The sequence below is a fragment of the Chelonia mydas genome, chromosome 25 (genome assembly GCF_015237465.2).
Source record: "Chelonia mydas isolate rCheMyd1 chromosome 25, rCheMyd1.pri.v2, whole genome shotgun sequence".
NCBI lineage: Eukaryota > Metazoa > Chordata > Testudines > Cheloniidae > Chelonia > Chelonia mydas.
Window position 1 is genome coordinate 2,113,128 of NC_057858.1, and position 23,117 is coordinate 2,136,244.

General features: G+C 48.2%; 1 protein-coding gene across 9 annotated transcripts in view; it reads left to right on the forward strand.

Moving 5' to 3' along the window:
* MARCHF2 (membrane associated ring-CH-type finger 2) overlaps positions 1–21,508 on the forward strand; it is a 93,782-nt gene extending 72,274 nt beyond the window's left edge. For 8 of the 9 annotated variants that reach the window (XM_037885460.2, XM_043535750.1, XM_043535751.1 and 5 more), the window contains 2 exons: positions 8,968–9,177; positions 17,968–21,508. In XM_037885460.2, the coding sequence (XP_037741388.1) occupies positions 8,968–9,177; positions 17,968–18,126 (369 nt within the window). In that variant the 3' untranslated portion in view covers positions 18,127–21,508. The remainder of the gene's footprint in view (positions 1–8,967; positions 9,178–17,967) is intronic. The other variant, XR_006287422.1, reaches the window with a different exon arrangement.
* Positions 21,509–23,117: the final 1,609 nt, after the last annotated feature.

Genomic DNA, 23,117 nt, shown 5'->3' on the forward strand with positions numbered 1-23,117 from the left:
TGCCCTTGTTGCCAATGGCATTTTGGGATGTGTATAAGTAGGGGCATTGCCAGCAGATCGAGGGACGTGATCATTCCCCTCTATTCGACATTAGTGAGGCCTCATCTGGAGTACTGTGTCCAGTTTTGGGCCCCACACTACAAGAAGGATGTGGAGAAATTGGAGAGAGTCCAGCGAAGGGCAACAAAAATGATTAGGGGTCTGGAACACATGACTTATGAGGAGAGGCTGAGGGAACTGGGATTGTTTAGTCTGCGGAAGAGAAGAACGAGGGCGGATTTGATAGCTGCTTTTAACTACCTGAAAGGTGGATCCAAAGAGGATGGGTCTAGACTATTCTCAGTGATAGCAGATGACAGGACAAGGAGTAATGGTCTCAAGTTGCAGTGGGGGAGGTTTAGGTTGGATATTAGGAAAAACTTTTTCACTAAGAGGGTGGTGAAGCACTGGAATGGGTTACCTGGGGAGGTGGTGGAATGCCCTTCCTTAGAAGTTTTTAAGGTCAGGCTTGACAAAGCCCTCGCTGGGATGATTTAGTTGGGATTGGTCCTGCTCTGGGCAGGGGGTTGGACTAGATGGCCTCCAGAGGTCCCTTCCAACTCTGTGATTCTATGATTCTAATCTCAACCACCAATACAAATTCAGTTACCATCTCTATGCTGATCTACCTCTCTACATGAGACCTGTCTCCTTCTGTCCAAACTCAAATCTCAGTCTGTGTCACTGATATCTCCTGGATGTCTATCCATCATTCAAGCTCAACATGACTAGAACAGAGCTTCTAATCTCCCCACCACTCCCCAGTATCTCCTTTCTGTCCCTCCTGCCTGTCACTCAGACCTCTAACCAGGGTGTCATCTTCAACTCAGACCTCTCTCTAGAGCCTCACATCCAGGTTATGTCTAAACCTTGCTGATTTTCTTCATAACATCTCTAAGATACAGCCTTTCCCAAGGGCGGCAGAGCCTTCCCAAAAGCAGGGGGACCAGGGGCATCATCCCCCGAAGTCCCACCCCTGCCCCTGGCCAAGCTGGAAGCCGAAGAGGGGACGAGGCGCCCGCCCAGGGTGGGGCCGAAAGCAGCCCCCTCTTCCCACCCCTCAGGCTCCACGCCCAGGGCAGGTGCAAGGACCCAGGCTCCCCACAGCTGCCCCTGTGGCAGCTCTTACCCCGACCCAGCTCTGGCCTCAGAGCCACAGCCCAGCCATGGTAAGAGCCACACGGGCAGCTATAGAGGGCCGCGGTGTGGACCCTCCATCTGCCCAGAGTGGGGAACCCAGGGGGTGGGGACATGGGCTGGGGGCTTCTGCTCAGGCCCCCCGCACCATAGGCAGGTGGAGAGTCTGCCACAGCTCCCCACAGCTGTGGGCAATTGGCGTGTGGACCCTCCACCTCCACCTGCCCTAGGATAAGCAGGGGGCTGATTTAGACTCTACCCCATGACTCCCACAACTGCCCAGGCTGGCCTCCACCAGCTGCTGGCCTGGCCGGGGGGTGTGGCCTTTGGGGGAAGAGGAGAGGAAGGAGGCAACCTCTGCCCTGGCAAAAAGTGGATGGGCCATGCCCCTCCCTTTCCAGCTCCTGCCTTGTTCCAGTGCCAGTGGCCTTTCCCCTCCATCCACAAAGCTAAAACTCTGACCCAAACTTTCATGGTCTAGGAGGGGGGACTGAAGCCCAGCCCCTCCCCACCCCACCCCAGCCATCGCCCTGGGTGCGGGAAGGGGCCAAAGCTAAAGCCCAAGGGCTTCTGCCCTGGGCAGGGGGAATGTAACCTTAGCCCCTCTTCCCAGAGCTGAAGCCCTCAGGCAATTCGGCTTCGGCCCCAGGCCCCAGCAAGTCTAACACCAGCCTTGGCGACCCCATTAAAATGGGATCTTGACCTACTTTGGGTTCCTGACCCACAGTTTGAGAATCCCTGTGCCAGAGCAATGTATAAAACATTCAATTTTCGAATACCTGGAGGATGAAGGGGTAATCACTAGCACCAGTATGGATTTACCAAGAACAAATCATGCCAAACCAGCTTGATTTCCTTCCTTGACAGGGTAACTAGTTTGGAGAATGGGGGAATGCGGACTTCATCACGGCTTTTGACACAGTCCCACATGACATTCTGATAAGTAAGCTGGAGAAATGTGAGCTTGGCAGACCTACCATTAAATGGATACATAACTGGTTAAAAAACTGCAAACAGAGTAACTATTAATGGAATAAGAAAAGGAGGACTTGTGGCACCTTAGAGACTAACCAATTTATTTGAGCATAAGCTTTCGTGTATCCGATGAAGTGGGCTGTAGCTCACGGATGCTTATGCTCAAATAAATTGGTTAGTCTCTAAGGTGCCACAAGTACTCCTTTTCTTTTTGCGAATACAGACTAACACGGCTGCTACTCTGAAACCTGTATTAATGGAATGATGTCAGATTGGAGGGAGGTCTGAAGTGCGGTTCTACAGGGATCTGTTCTGGGTCTGGTGTTATTTAACATCTTTATTAATGACCTGGATGTGGGAATAGATAGCAGACTGATCAAGTTTGCAGATGACACAAATCTGGGTGGGGCTGCCAACACTTTGGAGGATAGAGCTAAGATACCGAGGGTTCTTGATAAATTGGAGAACTGGGCTATAGACAACACAATGAAATTCGACAAAAACAAATATAAGGTGCTACACAGAGAAGAAAAACCAAATGCACAAATACAGAGTGGGGGATAACTGGCTTGGCAGCAGCACTGTTGAGAAGGATCTGGGAGTTGTGGTGAATCACAACCTCAACATGAATCAGCAGTTCGATGCTGTTGCAAAAAAAAAAAAAAAATGCAATTTTAGGTTGCATTAACAGAGGCATAGTATGCAAGTCACGGGAAGTGAGAGTACTGCTCTACTTGGTGCTGGTTAGGCTTCAGCTGGAATACGGTGTCTAATTTTGGTCACCAATGTATAGAAAGTATGTGGAGAAATTGGAAAGGATCCAGAGGTGAACAACAATGATGATCAAAGGGATGGAATGCAAGCCATATGAGCAAAGGCTGAAGGAAGTTGGTACGTTTAGTTTGGAAAAGAGGAAATTGAGGGGGGACATAGTAGCAGTCTTCAAATACTTGAAGGGCTGTGTCATGGAGTCCCTGGGCGATGCTCTGGAACTGCTCCCTACAAAGCCAGTCAGGACTCTGGGGAAGTCTCCTTTCTGTGAGCAGACTGTCTTCAGGACACACAGCTCACACAACTTCCACCTTCCTGGGTCTGACCTCAGAGCATTCAACATCCTCTGCCCCTCCGTGCGCTTCCCACAGCAACTCCACCCAGGCGGGGTCCTGGGGAAGCCAGAGGGTCCTGCCCCCTAACTTCGCAGTCAGACGTGACTCTCAGCCAGCCAGTAAAACATAGGTTTATTAGACGACAGGAACATGGTCTAAAACAGAGCTTGGAGGTACAGAGAACAGGATCCCTCAGCCAGGTCCATTCTGGGGGGCAGTGAGCCAGACAACCACGTCTCCATGTCCCCAGCCAGCCCCAAAATAAAATTCTCTCCAGCCCCTCCTACTCTGGGCTTTGTCCCTTTCCCGGGCCAGGAGGTCACCTGATTCCTTTGTTCTCCAACCCTTTAGCTCTCACCTTGCAGGGGGGAAGGGCCAGGCCATCAGTTGCCAGGAAACAGGATGTTGGCCATTCTCTGTGTCCAGACCCCTGCACACACCTGCCCTCTAGGGCTCTGCAACAATCATACACCCTTATCCCACCGCCTAGATACTTAAGAACTGCATAGGGGAAACTGAGGCACCCCCACAATATTCAGAGGAAACATTAAGAACAGTCTCGCTTTGTCACAGGCTGCCATAAAAAAGATGGAGAAATGTTCTCTTTTGCCACACAGGGCAGGACAAGAGGCAACAGGTTCAAACTACAGCCCAGCAGATTTAGGTTAAATCTCAGGGAATCTCAGTCGCTGGCTTTTCTCTGCTGTATAGACATGTCCTGTGAACTCGACTATTGCAACATCTTTTTCTCTGGCCTTGACAAATGCAATCTTGCCTCATTCACATCTATTCAGAATGCTGCTGCAAAGATCATTCTCCTAGACTGTTGCTTTGGCTGTGTCTCCCCTCCTTTTGCATCCGTTCATTGTCTTCCCCTTCTCTATCACATCAAACATAAACTGCTTGTCTTCACATTCAATGCCCTTCACAGCCTGTCCCCACCCTACCTGTCATCTCTAGTGTAACCCCTGTTTCCCATGGGAGCTCCTTCTGCAATGGATTCCTGGGTACCCACTGCTGCAGAGGCAGACTGAGCCGACAGGGCAGTGGTTAGGCACCCCATGTGTACGGGTTGAGGACATTGCAAACAGAGCTGGTGATTTGCTAAGAGAAGGGGAAATGAGAGTGGAATAAATACAAAAGAGCCACTTAAACTGACAGCTGCTTAGAGAAGTGGTTTGCACTAATCCATTTATGTCTCCCTGTTCTTCAGAAGTGGTTTAAGAGGATTATGGCTCAATAGCCCACTTCTCACCCAGTCCATCACCATCACCCTGCAAGCCATCAGATATCCATGTGCTGCCGAGTTAGGAGCATGCAGGTCCTGGCTGGTTGGACAGGTCCTGGCATGTCTCTTGGGCACTGGCATCGGTCAGAATGGGGAGCCCCAGAAGCAGGCCTTTTCGTGCTCTGCCCTCTTGGTGCAGCTGTGCCACTGCTCTGGGCCATGCAATAGCCGTGAGCTGCAGCTCTCTGTCCCCTCCCTCTCACTGCTGGAGTGCTCGGCCTGCAGCAAAGCTGCTCCCTCCTCCTCGGCATTGCTTGGCCAGGCTCCGGCAGTGACGCTCTCACTCTTCCCTCTTCTTGGGGTATTTTGTTGCTCACCGCGCTACAGAAGGTGGGATCCTGCTCATTGCCCTCCCCCTTTGAAGTGTGCTTCACTGGGCCATACTGCAGCCACTGGCTTCCTTCAATACATTTCTTCACTGAGTGGCACCAAGCAATGCTGCAAGCCCAATTCCTATCATGTGGAGCTGGGTATTCCACTAGAGGAGACTGCAGTTTTGTTTCAATTCCAGCTGAAGGCATTTCCGCCTACTGGGGAGGGAGTAGCTTTGCTGCAGGCCGAGTACTCCAGCAGTGAGAGGGAGGGGACAGAGAGCTGCAGCTCACTGCTATCGCATGGCCCAGAGCAGTGGCACAGCTGCACCAAGAGGGCAGAGCAAGAAAAGGCCTGCTTCTGGGGCTCCCCACTCTGACCGATGCCAGTGCCCAAGAGATGTGCCAGGACCCATCCAACCAGCCAGGACCCTCAGACTGCACGCTCCTAACACAGCAGCACATGGAGGTCCGATGGCCTGCAGGGTGGTGGTGATGGACTGGGTGAGAAGTGGGCTATTGAGCCATAATCCTCTTAAACTACTTCTGTAGAACAGGGAGACATAAATGGATTAGTGCAGACCACTTCTCTAAGCAGCTGTTGATTTAAGTGGCTCTGTTGTATTTATTCCACTCTCATTTCCCCTTCTCTTAGCAGATCACCAGCCCTGTTTGCAGTGTCCTCAACCTGTACACGTGGGGTGCCTAACCACTGCCCTGTCGGCTCAGTCTGCCTCTGCAGCAGTGGGTACCCAGGAATCCATTGCAGAAGGCGCTCCCTCTGGAGACAGAGGTTACGTTAGCTTCAACTGCCCTTACCCTGCACTGAATGTTTAATTATAGCATCACCTACAGCATAACTGCTTTTTGCGACTCTCTTATTCCCAGTGACCCTACCATAGAACTCACCCCACTGCAATCCCCTCTGTTACAGTTCTTATGCCTGGATGGCCACTGGCTCTCTTGGGGTGTCTTCCCTTCCCGGTACTGTGACTCTCTCTCTGGTGCTCTGTCGGTTGGTTTGGTCTCTTGTTTTGCTGTTTGTTTTAATAATTTTTGAATGAGAAGAAACCCAACAGTTCTGGAGCATTATACCAATAAAATAAAAACCAGCAGGATCTTATTAAAGGGGAAAAGGCAAAATGCCACATTTATTGTGAATACAGAAAGAATCATAGTAAGCAGTTAGTTATAGCTCTAACATTCCATTCAATTTCATATTTATTCACACATTCATTCATACACACACACACACAGGTTCTGCAAGGTTGTTATCATAGTTACCAGCCTTAGAGTTGCTCATGCCAAGCCACTGGCCAGGTGGCCTGGACGTGAGGCAGGAGCAGGGCCTTATTAGATGCTCCTCTGATGTTCCTGGAAGTTGGTTTGCAGAATCAGACCCCAAAGTTCTCACTTTCTAGAGTCCATTTTTATAGGAATTTCTTCCTATGCTGGTCTATGGGAATTGCTTCATCATGCTGTTGCTGAATCTATCAGCAGATGGCACGTTTCTGATGGCTCCGTGCTGCCAGATGTTATCTTGTTCTTTCGTTCTCCCATTCTTGAGGCTGTTGCGTGGATTCCAGTCTGCCCTCCGGGTGTCCTCTGGTTATTTCCACTTGATGCCTTCTTCAGCCGATGGACACTGGATTCTTAGGCTGGCACCTCCCTGATCATTCAGTTATTATCCACACCAAGCATCCATCCACATACATCCTCTATCTCTATTTTAATCATAATTGTTAAAGCGAGATGAATACAACAAAAGGGCGGGGAGTCTCTGGGTGCTGTTTCTGTTGTTACAGAGTATTGCTTTGAGTCTCTCTCTGTGTGAGTAGTTGTTGTTACAAGGAATTGCTTTGAGAACAGACTCTGTCTTAGAATGTACTAACACAATTAGCAGCTTGCAAGTTTCACACATAGAGGGAGAGAAACAGTACCAAAAACCAAGAGACCTCTTAATTAGTAATACCCTGGAATTTAAACTATGGGGAATCAAACTCATTTGTGATTCTAATACAGAACTTCTTTAATATGATCCAACAGACCAAGCGGGAATCCAAAAGCTTGGTCTGCATTACACCTCACCATAGAAACCTTAGGTATGGCTAGCACCTACAGATTCCTTCCTTCTTTTCTTTTCTTTTTCTTTATGGAAGGCTAAATATAATATAATCCTCAGAGGAGAGAAACTCCTGTTGTAAAACTTGGTGTCCAGCATAAAAATTAACCAGCACTTTTACTAAATCAAGACCATTCTGCAAGAAACAAATAATGAGGTATCAGTATCCTCTGTCTGGAGGGGAGAAAGAGCTGGGTTCTTACTAAAACAGCTTCCTACCTTCTGATTGGTACACTAGAAAGAGAACATTTACACAGGCTCACCCTCGTAACACAGAACAAGGGTTCATTGTGATGGAAATCACTGCATCACCAAATGCACAGAGGGAGAAAGTGAGCAAGTCTGTAAAGAAGGGAGAGTGTCCTGGCAAAGAGCATCTGTCTGGTGAGTGTCTCGCGGCCCGGAGCCCTTGCTTTGACTGGTGTCTTCGGGACTGTTGTGCAATGCGGCTGCCAATGGCTCTTCACACAATGGAAATGACATTGACTTTGAGCTTTGTCAGCGTGAAACAAAGGTTTCAGCTCCTTTGCCCACAAGTTTATTTGTGGAAATAGCAAAATCCCTTCCCCAGCCAATGTGGCTGGGCTGAGATGGGGGAAAGAGCAGTTGAGTCCCTTGTGGGAGGCTTTCCCTAGTACATGGGGTCGTTTTACAGCTGAGTCAGAGCTTTTGACCCAGGGTGCGCTATAAGAGAAGGTGGGTTTGAGTCGCCTTCCCCTGACTGTACTTGGTTTTCCAACGCTCAGCAGCCAGCCTGCCCTGTTCAGGCAAGAGGCTTTCAGTCCACATCCTGCGTGGTGGGGTTTTTTCTCATCCTGGTTTCCTGCTTAGTTAATTCAGCAGGGATTATTCCCCCCAAGTTTGCTGCCTCTGAGGTGATGACAGCATCGAGAATATCTTATTTGGAGTTAATCATCCCCTAGACAGAAGGGTCTGGGTAAGCATCGGCGGAGTCACTGGACTGCAGGGCCTAGGAGAGGCCCAAGGTGAAGCAAAATCATGGAGATCTCTCAATTTTAGAGCTGGCAGAGAAAGGCAATTCCATTTAATGGAGGATTTTAAAATTTGGTTTAATTAGGAACAAAACCCAAAAATGTTTAGAGTCTTCAGATGGGAATGGCATCCCACCTCCAGGCAGTCCGCCTGGTGGGCTTTGGACCTGGGAGCCCAGGGTCCCCAACAGCCTACCAGGCAGGCTGCTGAGGACCCAGGTAGGCAAGTTGGTAGAAAACCAGGTAGGTTTCCATCAGAGCCCTGACTGAATTCCATCAGACCTTCAGCAAAATCAAACTGAGTCCGTGGTTTTGTCAGAAATTTTCTAACCAGCTCACTCTGTTTTGACTGTTGTGGCATGTTTGATATCACTCAGATTCAGCACCTTTGGAGGATGTGTTTGCTCTCTCTAATTCAGTGAAAGAAATGTCTCCTGCTGGCAAAGTGAACAGGAACTTCTGCTTCCTCTCAGCTCCCTGCCCAGGTCCCAGAGCCAGCTTGATTGGATTGCAGGCCTAAAACAAAACCTCTCAATACAAGAGATGAATCCTCACTGCTAAAGCAATGAATCCCGCATGAAGTGTTGGGCAAGAAGATGCTGGCTCATTTGCATTGTAAGATTACAGTAAGCATCACCTAGAAAGATCTGCACTCAATGTCTAAGGTGCCTTGTCTGCCAGCAGCAGCCTGCCCTTTGCTGCTGTTTAGAGAGCAGCACTCTGCTTTGAGTGCTCGTAGTCAGTTGTTCCCCTCTGCACATGCAGATGTGTTAACACCTCCCGTATGCTTGGTTAGTGTTTAAAAACATGCTCCGCATTTTTAACCAGTTTTTATGAGGCCTTGTGCGTTGTTATTGTTATAAAGCACCAGGTGCATTTATAGGATGCAAATAATGAGAAGCAAACACACTATAGGTCCTATTTCGCTCCCACACGTGCGTATGTATTAGCTCTTGTGTGCCACTGCCTAATCACCTCTTTCCTCTTCTTCGTGTAGTGGCTGAAGGATCCTGGCCCTCGTAATGAGAAGAGGACCCTCTTCTGTGACATGGTGTGTTTTCTGTTCATTACTCCCCTGGCAGCAATCTCGGGCTGGCTGTGTCTTCGTGGTGCCCAGGATCACTTGCAGTTCAACAGCCGGCTGGAAGCCATCGGACTGATAGCACTTACTATTGCACTTTTTACTATCTACGTCCTTTGGACACTGGTGAGTGAACAGTGAAACGTAACAGTTGCCAAGTGCCACCCAGTACCTGAGCCCAGGGCCCTGTTACATTTAAAGTGGTTTCTCAGTTATGGGAATTGAAAGCAGAGCATCCCAGGAGGATAGTTTGTGTTCCCAGAGCTCAGTCATGGCTGTGTCTGCAGTTCCTCCATAGCTGCCCAGCCCTTAGTCCATACCAAGAGGCAAATCTTTGGCTGTTCCCATTAAATACAAATAAATGAAATTTTAAAATGTAACCTGCTGAGGTCAATGACACTTGAAAATGAGTTTCTGCCAGTGCATGCTAACTCACTGCATATCATCAGGAACATCCACAGATGGACATTAGGGCAACAGCCCTTTTTGTGTAGTGTGTGCAGTGTGGGATGTAGACGTGGACAGACCAAGCCTGACATTAGCATGGGGACCGGTTTGGTTAGCAAGAATGGGGAGCGGAGTAAGAAGCCCAATTGTTCTTTGTCTTCCTGTTTTCAAATAAAAATCCCAGGATCTTGGCACTCTGGTAAAAACAATACTGTGGATAAGAACACAGGAATCTGCACTCCTGTCAGCCTGGTCAAAGGCTCTGTTAAATATATCAGTGAGGTATAGTCAGGCTCTGTCCAAGAGCAGCACTGTCATGGCGAAGAGGGGAAAGGAGCACTAGTCTATAGAATGGTTTGTGGGACTCCTCTTGGAGATCAGCTGGGGTCACTGAAATTCCAGTAGGAAGCTACCAAAAGGATTTCTTAAAAGCTCTGAGAAAATGCACAGGGGCCACAAAGTGGTTTGTTTAAAAGTCAGACTCCAGCCAAGCTGGAGGAGACCTGCCCTCTTCTTCACTTGAGAAATTGTACCTATAAGTCTCTTGTAGCAGAGCAGTCCTTTCTTCTTTGAGTGATTGCTCATGTCCATTCCGTTGTAGGTGTGTGTGCTCGCCACATAGATTCATAGATATCAAGGTCAGAAGGGACCATTATGATCATCCAGTCTGACCTCCTGCGCAACGCAGGCCACAGAACCTCACCCATCCACTCCTGCGATAAACCTCTCACCTATGTCTGAGCTATTGAAGTCCTCAAATCATGGTTTAAAGACTTCAAGCTGCAAAGAATCCTCCAGCGAGTGACCCGTGCCCCACGCTACAGAGGAAGGCGAAAAACCCCCAGGGCCTCGTCCAATCTGCCCTGGAGGAAAATTCCTTCCCGACCCCAAATATGGCGATCACTCATCAGCAAGATTCACCAGCCAGATACCCAGAAAAGAATTCTCTGTAATAACTCAGATCCCACCCCATCTAACATCCCATCACAGGCCATTGGGCCTATTTACCCTGAATATTTAAAGATCAATTAATTGCCAAAATCATGTTATCCCATCTTACCATCTCCTCCATAAACTTATCGAGTTTAATCTTGAAGCCAGATAGGTCTTTTGCCCCCACTGCTTCCCTTGGAAGGCTATTCCAGAACTTCACTCCTCTGATGGTTAGAAACCTTCGTCTAATTTCAAGTCTAAACTTCCCGATGGCCAGTTTATATCCATTTGTTCTTGTGTCCACATTGGTACTGCGCTTAAATAGTTCCTCTCCCTCTCCGGTATTTATCCCTCTGATATATTTATAGAGAGCAATCATATCTCCTCTCAGCCTTCTTTTGGTTAGGCTAAACAAGCCAAGCTCCTTGAGTCTTCTTTCATAAGACAGGTTTTCCGTTCCTCAGATCATCCTAGTAGCCCTTCTCTGTACCTGTTCCAGTTTGAATTCATCCTTCTTAAACATGGGAGACCATAACTGCACACAGTATTCCAAGTGAGGTCTCACCAGTGCCTTGTATAACGGTACTAACACCTCCTTATCTCGACTGGAAATACCTCGCCTGATGCATCCCAAGACCTCATTAGCTTTTCTCACGGCTATATCACATTGGCGGCTCATAATCATCCTATGATCAACCAATACTCCAAGGTCCTTCTCTTCCTCCGTTACTTCTAATTGCTGCGTCCCCAGCTTATAACTAAAATTCTTGTTATTAATCCCTAAATGCATGACCTTACACTTCTCACTATTAAATTTCATCCTATTACTATTACTCCCCAGTTTACAAGGTCATCCAGATCCTCCTGTATGATATCCCAGTCCTTCTCTAAATTGGCAATACCTCCCAGCTTTGTATCATCCGCAAACTTTATTAGCACACTCCCACTTTTTGTGCTGAGGTCAGTAATGAAAAGATTAAATAAGATTGGTCCCAAAACCGATGCCTGAGGAACTCCACTCGTAACCTCCCTCCAGCCTGACAGTTCACCTTTCAGTAGGACCCATTGTAGTCTCCCCTTTAACCAATTCCTTATCCACCTTTCAGTTTTCATATTGATCCCCATCTTTTCCAATTTAATTAATAATTCTCCATGTGGCACCGTATCAAACGTCTTATTGAAATCTAGGTAAATTAGATCCACTGCGTTTCCTTTGTCTAAAAATGTTACTTTCTCAAAGAAGGAGATCAGGTTGGTTTGGCACGATCTACCTTTTGTAAAATCATGTTGTATTTTGTCCCATTTACCATTGACCTCAGTGTCCTTAACTACTTTCTCCTTCAGAATTTTTTCTAAGACCTTGCATACTACAGATGTCAAACTAACAGGCCTGTAGTTACCCGGATCACCTTTTTCTCCTTTCTTAAAAATAGGAACTATGTTAGCAATTCTCCAGTCATATGGCACAACATCTGAGTTTACAGATTCATTAAAAATTCTTGCTAATGGGCTTGCAATTTCATGTGCCAATTCCTTTCATATTCTTGGATGAAGATTATCTGGGCCCCCCGATTTAGTCCCATTAAGCTGTTCGAGTTTCGCTTCTACCTCAGATATGGTAATATCTACCTCCGTATCCTCAGTCCCATTTGTCATGCTACCATTATCCCTAAGAGCCTCATTAGCCTTATTAAAGACTGAGGCAAAGTATTTATTTAGATATTGGGCTGTAAGTTTTTTCCTCAGTGGTATCCATAGGGGACCGGCTCTGGCACCCTCTAGAGTGGCGCACGTATGTGCTGATATAAGGGGCACTGCCAGCCCCGTCCCCCCCTCAGTTCCTTCTTACTGCCAGTGTCAATGGTAGAACGCTCCCCTTGCTCTATCAAGTGGTTCTCTTTCAGTGTTCTTTGAACTTTTATTGTGTAAATAGTTGTAGACAGTTATCAGTTTCCTTATAGTGTTAGTGTATTTAGTTATTCATAGTCCCCTGAGGATTTAGCCCAGGGACGGGGACGGGGCATGCCCTGCTCCCCGGGTTTCGAGCTGTGCAATCACTGTAAGAAACCCATGCCAAGCAAAGATCCACATCTTAGTTGTTTGAAGTGTCTGGGTGAATCCCACATTCGTGAAAAGTGCCATATTTGCAAAGGATTCAAGCCCTGGACCAGAAAGGAGAGAGACATCAGGCACCACGCTCTCCTCATGAAGTCTGCTCTTGCACCAGCCTCAGAGCCAGCACGTTCGGGCTCGGTGCGAGTACTTCGGCATCGACAAGAAGTGTGCCCTCACCACTGGCTGCCTCCTGACGCCGGTCCTTGTCACCGATACCAGCCAAAAGGCACAAGAAGCACACCAGGAGGGGACACTCCCGAGGGTCCCATAAGAATAAGGGAGAAGAGGAGCCTGGACCGAGTCGGGCCATTTCGCTGTCACTGGAGCATAGCCAGGTGGCATCCTCGCCTATTGGGCCTAGTCCATCCCGTGACCTGCCTCCTACCCCAGGGAGCGGTAGAGGCATGTGATACCTCATGGTGCTGTTCACCCTAGAAGCCTTTCAAGTGGCAAAAGACATCTTCTCCCTCCTGGTGCCGCCTGCTCCTCGGAAAGAGAGGCTTAAGGACCCCTCTTGCCCACCCGTTTCTAAGGGAAAGCCCTCAATGGCACCCCTGCAGAAGTCACCCCCATGGCACTATACCCCAGCCCACTTGCCAGGACCAAAGCCGCATCCCAAATCGCAGACCCACGGCTACTCAGCAGGTTCCTAGCAATCCACACATCAGTCACTGGGTCCGTCACCCAAAAGTTGCCACTTCCTGGTTCACAGACGCTGCTCACCAGAGCCTCGGCGCTCCCCGCCCAGATTCTCAACACTGCTCTTCGGAGCGACACCAGTTGCCGGAGCCCCGGGGACAAGCACCGGAGCCCTGTCACCAGAGCCAGGTCGCCGGCCACCGGAATCCAGACATCGGTTGCTGGAGCGTTGTAGACAATCTCCATGCTCCCGGTCACCGGAGCCTGCGCACCGTTCCCGAAGCAGGTGGCATCATTCTCCAGATTATTACCAGGCATATGAGCAGCGCCGCTGATTGTCGGATACGCGACATGGCTCAGTGGGGTCCCGATACCACTACCCGATTGGCAGGCACAAGACCGCCAGACATAGTGGGGAAACCTACCCTACGGTGGCGCCACCATGGTCACCAGAGGAAGATTGTTCCTCCTTGGGCTCTGAGAGCAAGGACTCAATGGCCTCCAGGGATCAACTGCCACCTGCACGGCAAACAGGTTCTTCCCAGAGCCAAGCTGCAGGCATGTGGCCGCAGGGTCAGTGGCCTGGGCTCTGGCAAGTCTATAACCCATGGGCAATTCCCCAGGCTGGGGGACCTCAGGCTCAGCGCTCAGTCTCAGGGGCATTGGAAAAACCTTCGGCCTTAGTATCTCAACCGCTCCTGGGCTCGGACATCATGTCGGTTCAAGGGGCCCAAGGGCTACTTCCTCCAGTGGACGTGGTTCCCTAGGCAGGGGACATAGAACCCGCCCCTCTTCCTGGGCTGGCCGCCACCACCTCATTGCCTGATGAGGCAGTAGCTGACCTGTTGCAGACTGTGCCTCAGGATGATGTCAGAGCCCACCAGGAGCTGCTTAAACGGGTGGCAACCAACCTGGGACTGCAGGCGGAGGAGACGTCCGAACCCACGGATTCCCTATTTGATGTCTTTCGGCAGCAGCCCTGGCAAAGGTGGCTCTACCCATGCACAATGGGGTAGTAAAGATTGTAAAAGCCCTGTGGCAGACCCCATCATCCCTGCCACCCATGTCTAAGTGGGCAGAGTGCAAATACTATGTTTCTGCAAAGGGTTTTGAGTACTTATATACATAGCCCTCTCCCGGGTCTCTGGTGGTCACGGCTGCCAACTAGCACGAAAGGCAGGGGCAGTCCTGCTCGACCCCCAAAAAATTAAGATGCCAAACGACTTGATCTGTAGGGCAGGAAAATTTATTCTACAGCAAGCCTACAGTTTTACATCGCAAACCACCAGGCTCTGCTCGGCAGGTATCACTTCAATGTATGGCAGTCCACAGCCAAGTTTGCTGATTCACTCCCAGAGGACGCCAAAAGGAAGTTCGATGCCACACTAGAGGAAGGCAGGGCAATTGCAAGAGTCTCCCTCCAGGCTGCCTCAAACATGGCAGACTCTGCAGTGGCCATGAGAAGGACATCATGTCTTCAATCATCCAGTCTGTTGGCGGAGGTCCAACAGTCTATTCAGGACCTCCCATGCGACGGCTTGGCCCTGTTTTCTGAACAAACAGACAGCAGATTACATGGCCTAAAAGACTCAAAGGCCACTCTTTGCTCGCTGGGCCTGTACACTCCAGCCCATGCTAGAAAGAGATTTAAACTTCAGCAAATGCAGAGGTTCATGGGCCAGACCAGAGTGGAACCATACTGCGGAAAGAGATGGGGATATTGGCGTCACCAAGGCCAATTGCCTGTGGTGGGGGCTCATTTGGGCTCGAGCCGTGCCCCTCCCAAAAACAAGACGTCATTTTGAGGGGACGCTCGAGGACAACCTCCCAGCCTGCAACCAGGATCTGTCTCACCCTTTATTTTCCCATTTGTTACCTTTCCTCCCGGCTTGGACCGCCATAACTACGGACAGCTGGGTCCTCAATACAGTGGCAGCGTGGTATATCCTCCCATTTTGTTCTATCCCCCCTTCCTACACCCTTCCCCATCTCTCCTCAGGGACCCTTCTCACGAGCAATTGCTCGCCCAGAAAGTGCAAGCCCTCCTGTGGCTGGGAGCCGTGAAGGAAGTGCCAGCAGAATGAATTGGGAAAGGTTTTTACTTCTGGTACTTTCTGATTCCGAAGGCCAAAGGGGCGCTACAGCCATCCTGGACCTGCAAGACCTCAAAAAGTATCTCGAGAAGTTGAAGTTCTGCATGGACTCCCTGGCCTCCATCATCCCCTCCCTGGATCCTGGAGACTGATATGCTGCCCTCGACCTAAAAGAAGCTTACTTTCATATCTCAATATTTCCCGGCCACAGGAGATTTCTACGTTTTGTGGTCGGTCACACACATTACCAGTTCTACAAGGACAAGGTGCAGCTGCGGCCCTATCTTGCCTTCCTGCCAAAGGTGGTGTCGCACTTCCGTGTCAGTCAGGATATCTTCCTCCCAGTGTTCTTTCCCAAGCCTCACACGACCAATGCGGACAGATTTGGAGTGCATCCAGCCCTTCTGCAGATCGACTCAACTCTTTATTGCAATAGCTGACAGGATGAAGGGTCTTCCGGTGTCCTTTCAGAGGATTTCAAACTGGATCACCACCTGCATCCGCACTTGTTACAAGTTGGCATAGGCTGTACCTCCACAGACAGTGAAGGCCCACTCACCTAGGGATCAGGCATCTTCAGCTGCCTTCTTGGCACATGTTCCTATCCAGGACATCTGCAGGGTTGCCACATGGTCTTCGGTACACACATTCACCACGCATACCCCATTACCCAGCAGGCCAGAGATGACGCTGGATTTGGCAAAGCTGTGTTAAAATTGACACAGCCTGACCACCTCCAGAGGTACTACTTGGGAGTCACCTACAATAGAATGGGCCTGAGCAATCACTTGAAAAACGGTTGCTAATCTTTTGTAACTGTTCTTCGAGATGTATTGCTCATGGCCATTCCATGACCCACCCTCTTTTCCCGCTGTCAGAGTTCTGGCTAGAAGGAACTGATGGAGGGAGGGGGCTGGCAGTACCCTTATACCAGCGCATACGCGCATCACTCCAGAGGGCACCAGAGCCGGTCCCCTACGGAGACCACTGAGGCAAAAAATACTGGCACCAGTGCCTGTGGTGAGCACACACACCTACAATGGAATGGATACGAGCAGCACATCTCAAAGAACAACGGCTACGAAAGGTTAGTAACTGTTTTTTCTTACTCACAGTATGCAGAGTTCTCTATTGTAGCAGAACAGCCCAGCAACACAGCCTTAAAATTGCCTGTCACTGCCTTAGAGTTAACAAGTTACCATAGACTACTGGGAATCTGTGACTGACATTGTTTCTGGGCTCTCTGCCCCAGCTGTGCATGGGATGCTAAGGGGGAAATCAGTCTGAATTTGACATCTAAAGGCAGTGTCGTGTCATGTTGTATCTGTGTGCCCACGCCCACCCCCACTTTCTGAAACACAAAGAACTGACCAAAGTCTGGGGGATAGTTCCCAGCCTTCTTTTGTTGGAGCCTTCCCCTCCCCACATAGATTGTTGCCCCCTTTCTTCAGCGTTATGCCCCTCACTCCGTTTTCTGTTCAGTTTCTCTGTGGGTTTGTGAATGTGACTCTTTATTTTGTTTTTGTTCTCTCTCTCCAGCCCTTTTCCACTCCCCAAACACACACACACGCTCTCTCTGCTGCCATATGGCCAGGAAGGGAGAACATTGGAGGTGGGGAGCAAAGAAGGAGTTGATGGTTCACAACTCTGTGGGCAGGCCATGACAAGTGTGTTCCCCTCCCCTTCAACTTTGGGAACCCCAGGTCTGGTGTGAAAACTTAGCCCAAATCGCGCTGCAGCATCCTGATTTGAAACCGTTTGTGGAGTCCCATGTCCATCGTCCCAGCCTGCTTCTGGGGCTCCTGTTCCATCCAGCCATAGGGCCTGGCAAACTTCAGTTGCATCACTTCTGGGTTCAGGCTGAGTCCTGGGCTCAGCTGTGGGAGGAAATGCGGGTCCCTCTGGGAGCAGGAATGTCTTCAGAGGGAAATGAGGAAAGGCTGACACGCAACCAAAGTGTAGTCACTGCAGGTAGGAAAACAAGTTACTGCAAGAACTTCAAAAAACAGAGTATAGGGCCAAGCTCCCCGACCGCCTGCCACTTGCAGGGATTTGACCATATGAGATTCACTCACCCTCACCCTCCTGATCCTGCTATAAACCTGCCTTGCTGAATGTTCCCTCGCAGAATGCCTGGTGGGACATTCATTCTAACCCCAGATCTGGCACTCTGGTTAACTCGTGCACAGGAATAAGATTCCTGTTGCAGTTCCTTACAGGGACACCCTGTACTTCCATGGTATCTCCATAGATCCTCTCCAGAGGGCACTGGGACTGGTGTAAACCAAATCAAGCAAACTCTGGCCCAGGAATGTGTGCTCTCAGCAAATCCAGCTGGTCTGTGTTACTAGTTAGGAACAATTTCTTAAAATAAAAAAAACAACAAAAAACAAGGTCTTGAGTTTGCAAACAATCAGTGAAATTCCTCAGCAAAGGCTTGAAGCTCAAGGCTTGAAGAGATGTCTTCCAGCTACTTCAGGCACAGCTTTGTCTCCCTTGGCTTCAGTGGGCTGTGGAAAGAGTGCAGGAATACATTTTGCTGGGCTCAGGAAGGCAGCTATTGCTGCCATTATATCTCACTAGCTGTTCCCAGCATTGTCCGCTCCTGGGCACAGACATTCAGCTCCCATCCATTCCCTGGCAGGCCCAGGCAGCTCAGTAATCAGACCAAAACTTTGTTGTCCATCAGGTTTCATTCCGTTATCATTGCCAGCTGTATTCGGAGTGGAGAAGGACCAATCAGAAAGTCCGCTTAATGATTCCGGACTCCAAGAGCCCTTATCCTCTCCAGCATTCCCAGCTCTCCACCAAGCTCATGAAGAAGAATGCAGATGAAACAACTGTGTGAGTTATCCCATGCCGGATATCCTCCGAATGGGGCAGCTGTGAGCAAGGCGAGGACGAGAGCGGCTTTGCAGGAATGTCGGCAGAGAAGCGGATTGAATCTTTTTCTGCGGACAAGGTGTGTGACAGCTGCAGCGACCTGGCAAAACAATCATCCCAACCAAAGGGACTTTGCACTCAGCAAGTACTTTAGTTTGAGGCAAACAAACAGATGATAAACATTTGGCTGTGTGAGATGGCCCCAAAGGGCTCTGAATCCACAGAGACAGAAAGCCAGATGTGTTTATCTGCCAGAATTCTTTCTTAAAACTAAATACATTATGTGGAAAAAAATCCCTCTATATAGCTATATATATATATTATTTTTAATGGCCACGCATATTGTGTTTCAGTCCTTTTGTGTTGATATAGACATTTTTCTAAGCTTCAGTATAGAAGCTGGCAGCCTGATCTCATTCAGAGGTTGAATCTGTGCCGTTTCTCAAAATGAGCATATAAAGAACACTTCTCATTGGACATTGCTAAAAGTTCCTGTCTCCTTTACACTAAATGGATTTTGAGATCATTGCAGCAGGTTTTCTCCTTTGTTTTCTGTAGTGGTGGTATTGTCCTTTTGGCAAGGTTGTGTGTGCTTTTAATAATTATTATAATCCCAGAAGGAGTAAAATGACATAATACTGAATGGAGATATTTTGTATTGTAAAATACTGTAATCTTGCAAATTTCACAATGTTTCAGAATATGAAAACTCTCACTTGAAGCTGTGAGCTCATAAAATATGAAATTATCACTTTATCCCTAGGACTCTGCTGTGTTCCGCTTTTGGTATACTATTACTCCTGCTAATCATAACACAGTGACTGACTCCCGGTGCTAAGACGATATGATCCTAAAAATCACTGCATGGGCCAGAGACAGCCCATTCAGGAGACCCTTATTTGCTTAAAACCATCTAAAGGCTAAGAGAGGAGCTGTCGCCACCCCCAAAAGAGCCGAGTTGGGTTCTCAATGGCTAATGTATTCTGTTCATGTTCCCTAAGATCAACATGTGCCCTGCTAGAAGTCTGAGATACACTACCATTAGCTCCTGCGTGGATCTCACTGGACATATTCATGTTCTGAATCCCAAGCAGCGGGGAGGGAAACCCTCAAGACTCCCTGCGTAGTGACCTTCCGTGCACACAGCCCCTGGGGCTGCTATTTGGAGAGTCACTGGAATTGCTGCCTGGACAATCAATGGCCCTAACTCAGGTATTTTCATGGGTTTTCAGGGCTGAATGGGCTCCCGGGTCACTCTCTAGTCCAGGGCACGGGTTCCTCTTCTTGCCACCCCAGTGCATCCAGTTGCCTCTGCAATAAGCTTAGCAAATAGCCCTTGACACCTTGCAGTGGAAGATCTGCCAAGGGATTTCCAGCAACTCTTCGTTCATAGCTAGTGTAAATGTTCCTCTTCCTGGCTTTGGCCTTCAGTCCTTGCCTCATCCTCTTCCATCTCCCACTTCTGTGAGCCTCAAACAATCCCTCCTCTATTTAATATTCTGCTGTACACAGTGCCAGTCTGCAGGTGTTCGGTAACCATGGTCCAAGCGAATGCAGCCTGGTAAGTGCTCTGATTATAGAGAGCTATTTCAGAGAGCAATATTCTGAGATCCAAATACTGCAACTATTAAGGGAAATAGCAAAGAGTAGGCAGGTTTGAGTTATCGAGCTGTACTTGCATCCATGCATCATAATTCTGAGACTGGAGTTGCTGAACTCAGAGGTGGAATTTAGCTTGGATAGCACAGTTCTGAGCCTTAGTCCCATAGTTCCCAAATTGCTGGATTCTAAATCCAACCTGCCGTTTTCCGTTCTCTCTCCTGCCTGGCTGAGCTGGATCCTTTTGCCAGAGCGGCCCCTCTCCCCTCCCTGGCTTTCAGTTTGGATCAAATTAAAAAAATCCTTGGTGGGCAATGCTTGCCTAATTGATCATGTGAAATGCTCAGCTCTCTCTCCTGGGGTCGATGGTTCCATGTGACCAGGGCTTTGCTGTGTGGCTGGCTTCCCTCCTGTGTCTGCCTTGCACTATTCATTGGTGATTGGGTGGTAGGTTACTGTGGGACGTCTTTCACTCTTTTCTCCCAGGGTTTGGTGCGGGTTTGTGCATGTTCCCATCACTGATTCAGGGAAAGTCTCTTCTCTCATCTGATAGCTCCTTGGTACCTGGGACAATAGTTTTCTCCTTTGTCACATCCACACAGTACAGAGGCTTTGCTACCCTCTTCCCACTGCTGCCTTTCTCCCCAGCTTCCTGGGAAGGCCCTTGTCTCTTCCCTTCTGCTGGTTATCCTTCAGTCTAGACTCTCCAAGGGAGCTGGCATACCCTGTTGAATTCCTTACAGCCCTGGTGAGACATGAAAGGCTCCTTCAGCAGAGGTGCAATCTGAGGGGCTTGTGGGTGGCTGCACAACAGTAATCAAAATCCTGTTAGCGTTTGTGCGAAATCACGAGGAGCCCATTCAGACTCCTAGCAGCTCCTAAATGCAGCTGCAGGCTGCTCCGCAGGTTTGGCCAGGTCTCTCTAGTGCTTTCCAAGAGCCACATGAACTCACTGACACTGGCTGCTGGGTTATTGGAAAAGCACAGCCACACTTCCAGGCTTAACTGCTCTTAAGTAGTAGCTGCCTCCCACTCCTTGCTGTTTTCTGCATTAGTGTGTTGCACATGCTGCTCCATTCCTCCCCCGGGGTGTGAGAGCTGGTTACAGCCATTCACTGTGCAGACACCTGTGTCTTGGGTGCATTTTTCTCCAAATGTGTTCCCTTTTATTTGACCTCCCCAGATCCAACCAGCCCCTGGGAGGTGGTTCCTTTGACACATCTAGCACAGACATAAGTCTCAAAATTCAGCTCATAGTCATATGTGCATTCATGATAATAGTAAATAAATAGCAAATAAATTGGTTAGTCTCTAAGGTGCCACAGGTACTCCTTTTCTTTTTGCGAATACAGACTAACACGGCTGCTACTCTGAAACATGATAATAGTAATGACTCTAATGTAACCAGGCTTTCAAATAGAAACCCAGCGTTGATACAAATCTGCAACTGCGAAACCTGGGAGTCCCTCTCTCGGGTGATGGGGGTGGCTGATCCTCTCCCATGGCAGTGTAGCTTTATTTTCTCTCTGCAACCTTGTATTTATAGTACTTTCCAAGTAATCTGAGTTGTTGCATGTGCCCCTGTAAAACGGTGATACCCACTTTTGAATCCTCTAGGGCCTCCTCCTTCCCAGCGGAGATATTTAGCTCTTGTGGAGTCTGGAAAATCAGCGTCTCTGCTCTCGCACGTTTTAGTGTCCCGGAGGAAATACACCGTGTGATTATGTAAATAAAAGTGAAACAACTTTTGTGGTTGTTGTGTTGTTATTGGAAGAGGCAGGATGTGCTCAGTGACAAATGCTTGCTGGAAAGAAACAGCCTTCCAGTCTCACTTACCAGGCCATGATTTAGAGCACTGTGAAGACTGTCGCAGCCCTGCTTCTGTAAAGCTCCGGAGTTTCAAAACCTATGCTGCTAGGCCGCAGCTGAAAGCTGCCTTCTGGCTAAAGGCACCACACACAAGCCCCTTTCTCGGCTTCAGAGTCCAGAACAACTCAATGGAGGAAGAAGGCCATACTGGTTAAAAAACCAACCTGGTTTAGAAGGGAAGTGTTGGCAACTCTAAGAAAGTGACGTAACAAATGGAAGAAAGGGGAAGTTGATAGTAATGAATATAAATCAGAAGTTAGGACTGAAAAGGGACATAAAGAGAAATCTGTGGCCAGCAGAATTAAGGATAATAAGGAGGAGTTTTTAAAATATATTAGGAACAAAAAGAAACCTGGCAATGATATTGGTCTATTACTAGATGGAAATGGTAGAATTATCAATAATGCAGAAAAGGCAGACATGTTCAATAAATATTTCTGTTCTGTATTTGGGGGAAAAACATGATACAGTCTCATCATATGGTGGTAACACTCTTTCCCTTGCACTAGTGTCTCTGGAGGATGTTAAACAGCAGTTACTGATGTTAGATATTTTTAAATCACCGGGCCTAGACAACTTGCACCCAGGAGTTTTAAAAGAGCTGGCAGAGGAGCTCACTGGATTGTTAATGTTGATTTTCAGTAAGTCTTAGAGCACTGGGGAAGTTCCAGAAGTCTGGAAGAAAGCTAATGTTGTGCCAGGTTTTAAAAAGGGTAACCAGGATGACCTGGGTAGGTGTAGGCCTTTCAACCTGATGTCAATTCCAGGCAGGATAATGGGAGCAGCTGATGCGGAACTTAATTAATAAAGAAGTAAAGTAGGCTAATGTAATTAATGCAAATCAGCATGGGTTTATAGTAAATAGATCCTGTCATACTAACTTGATACTTTTTTTATGAGATTATAAAGTTTAGTTGATAAAGGTAATAGTGTTGACATAATATACTTAGACTCCTGCAAGGCATTTAATTTGGGGCTGCTCAATATTTTGGTTAAAAAACGAGAGTGATATGAAATTAACATGGCACATATTAAATGGATTAAAAACTGGCTAAGTGATAGGTTTCAAAATGTATTTGTAAATGAGGAGTCCTCATCGAGAGGCTGTTTCTCCAGTGGAGCCCTGCAGCAATCAGTTCTTGGCTGTATGCTATGCCACTAGCAACGACCTGGAAGGAAATAAAATCATCACTGATAAAGTTTGCTGACGACACAAAAATTGGGGGAGTGGCAAATAATAGCAAGCAAGTCACTGATTCAGAGCGATCTGGATTGCTTGGAAACTGGGTGCAACCAAATAATACGGGTTTTACTATGGCTAAATGTGAATGTGTAGAATCGTAGGACTGAAAGGGACCTCAAGAGGTCATCTAGTCCAGTCCCTTCCACTTAAGGCAGGATTAAGTATTATCTAAGGGCATGTCTACACTACAAAGTTAGGTCGAATTTATAGAAGTCAATTTTTTAGAAAGCGATTTTATACAGTCA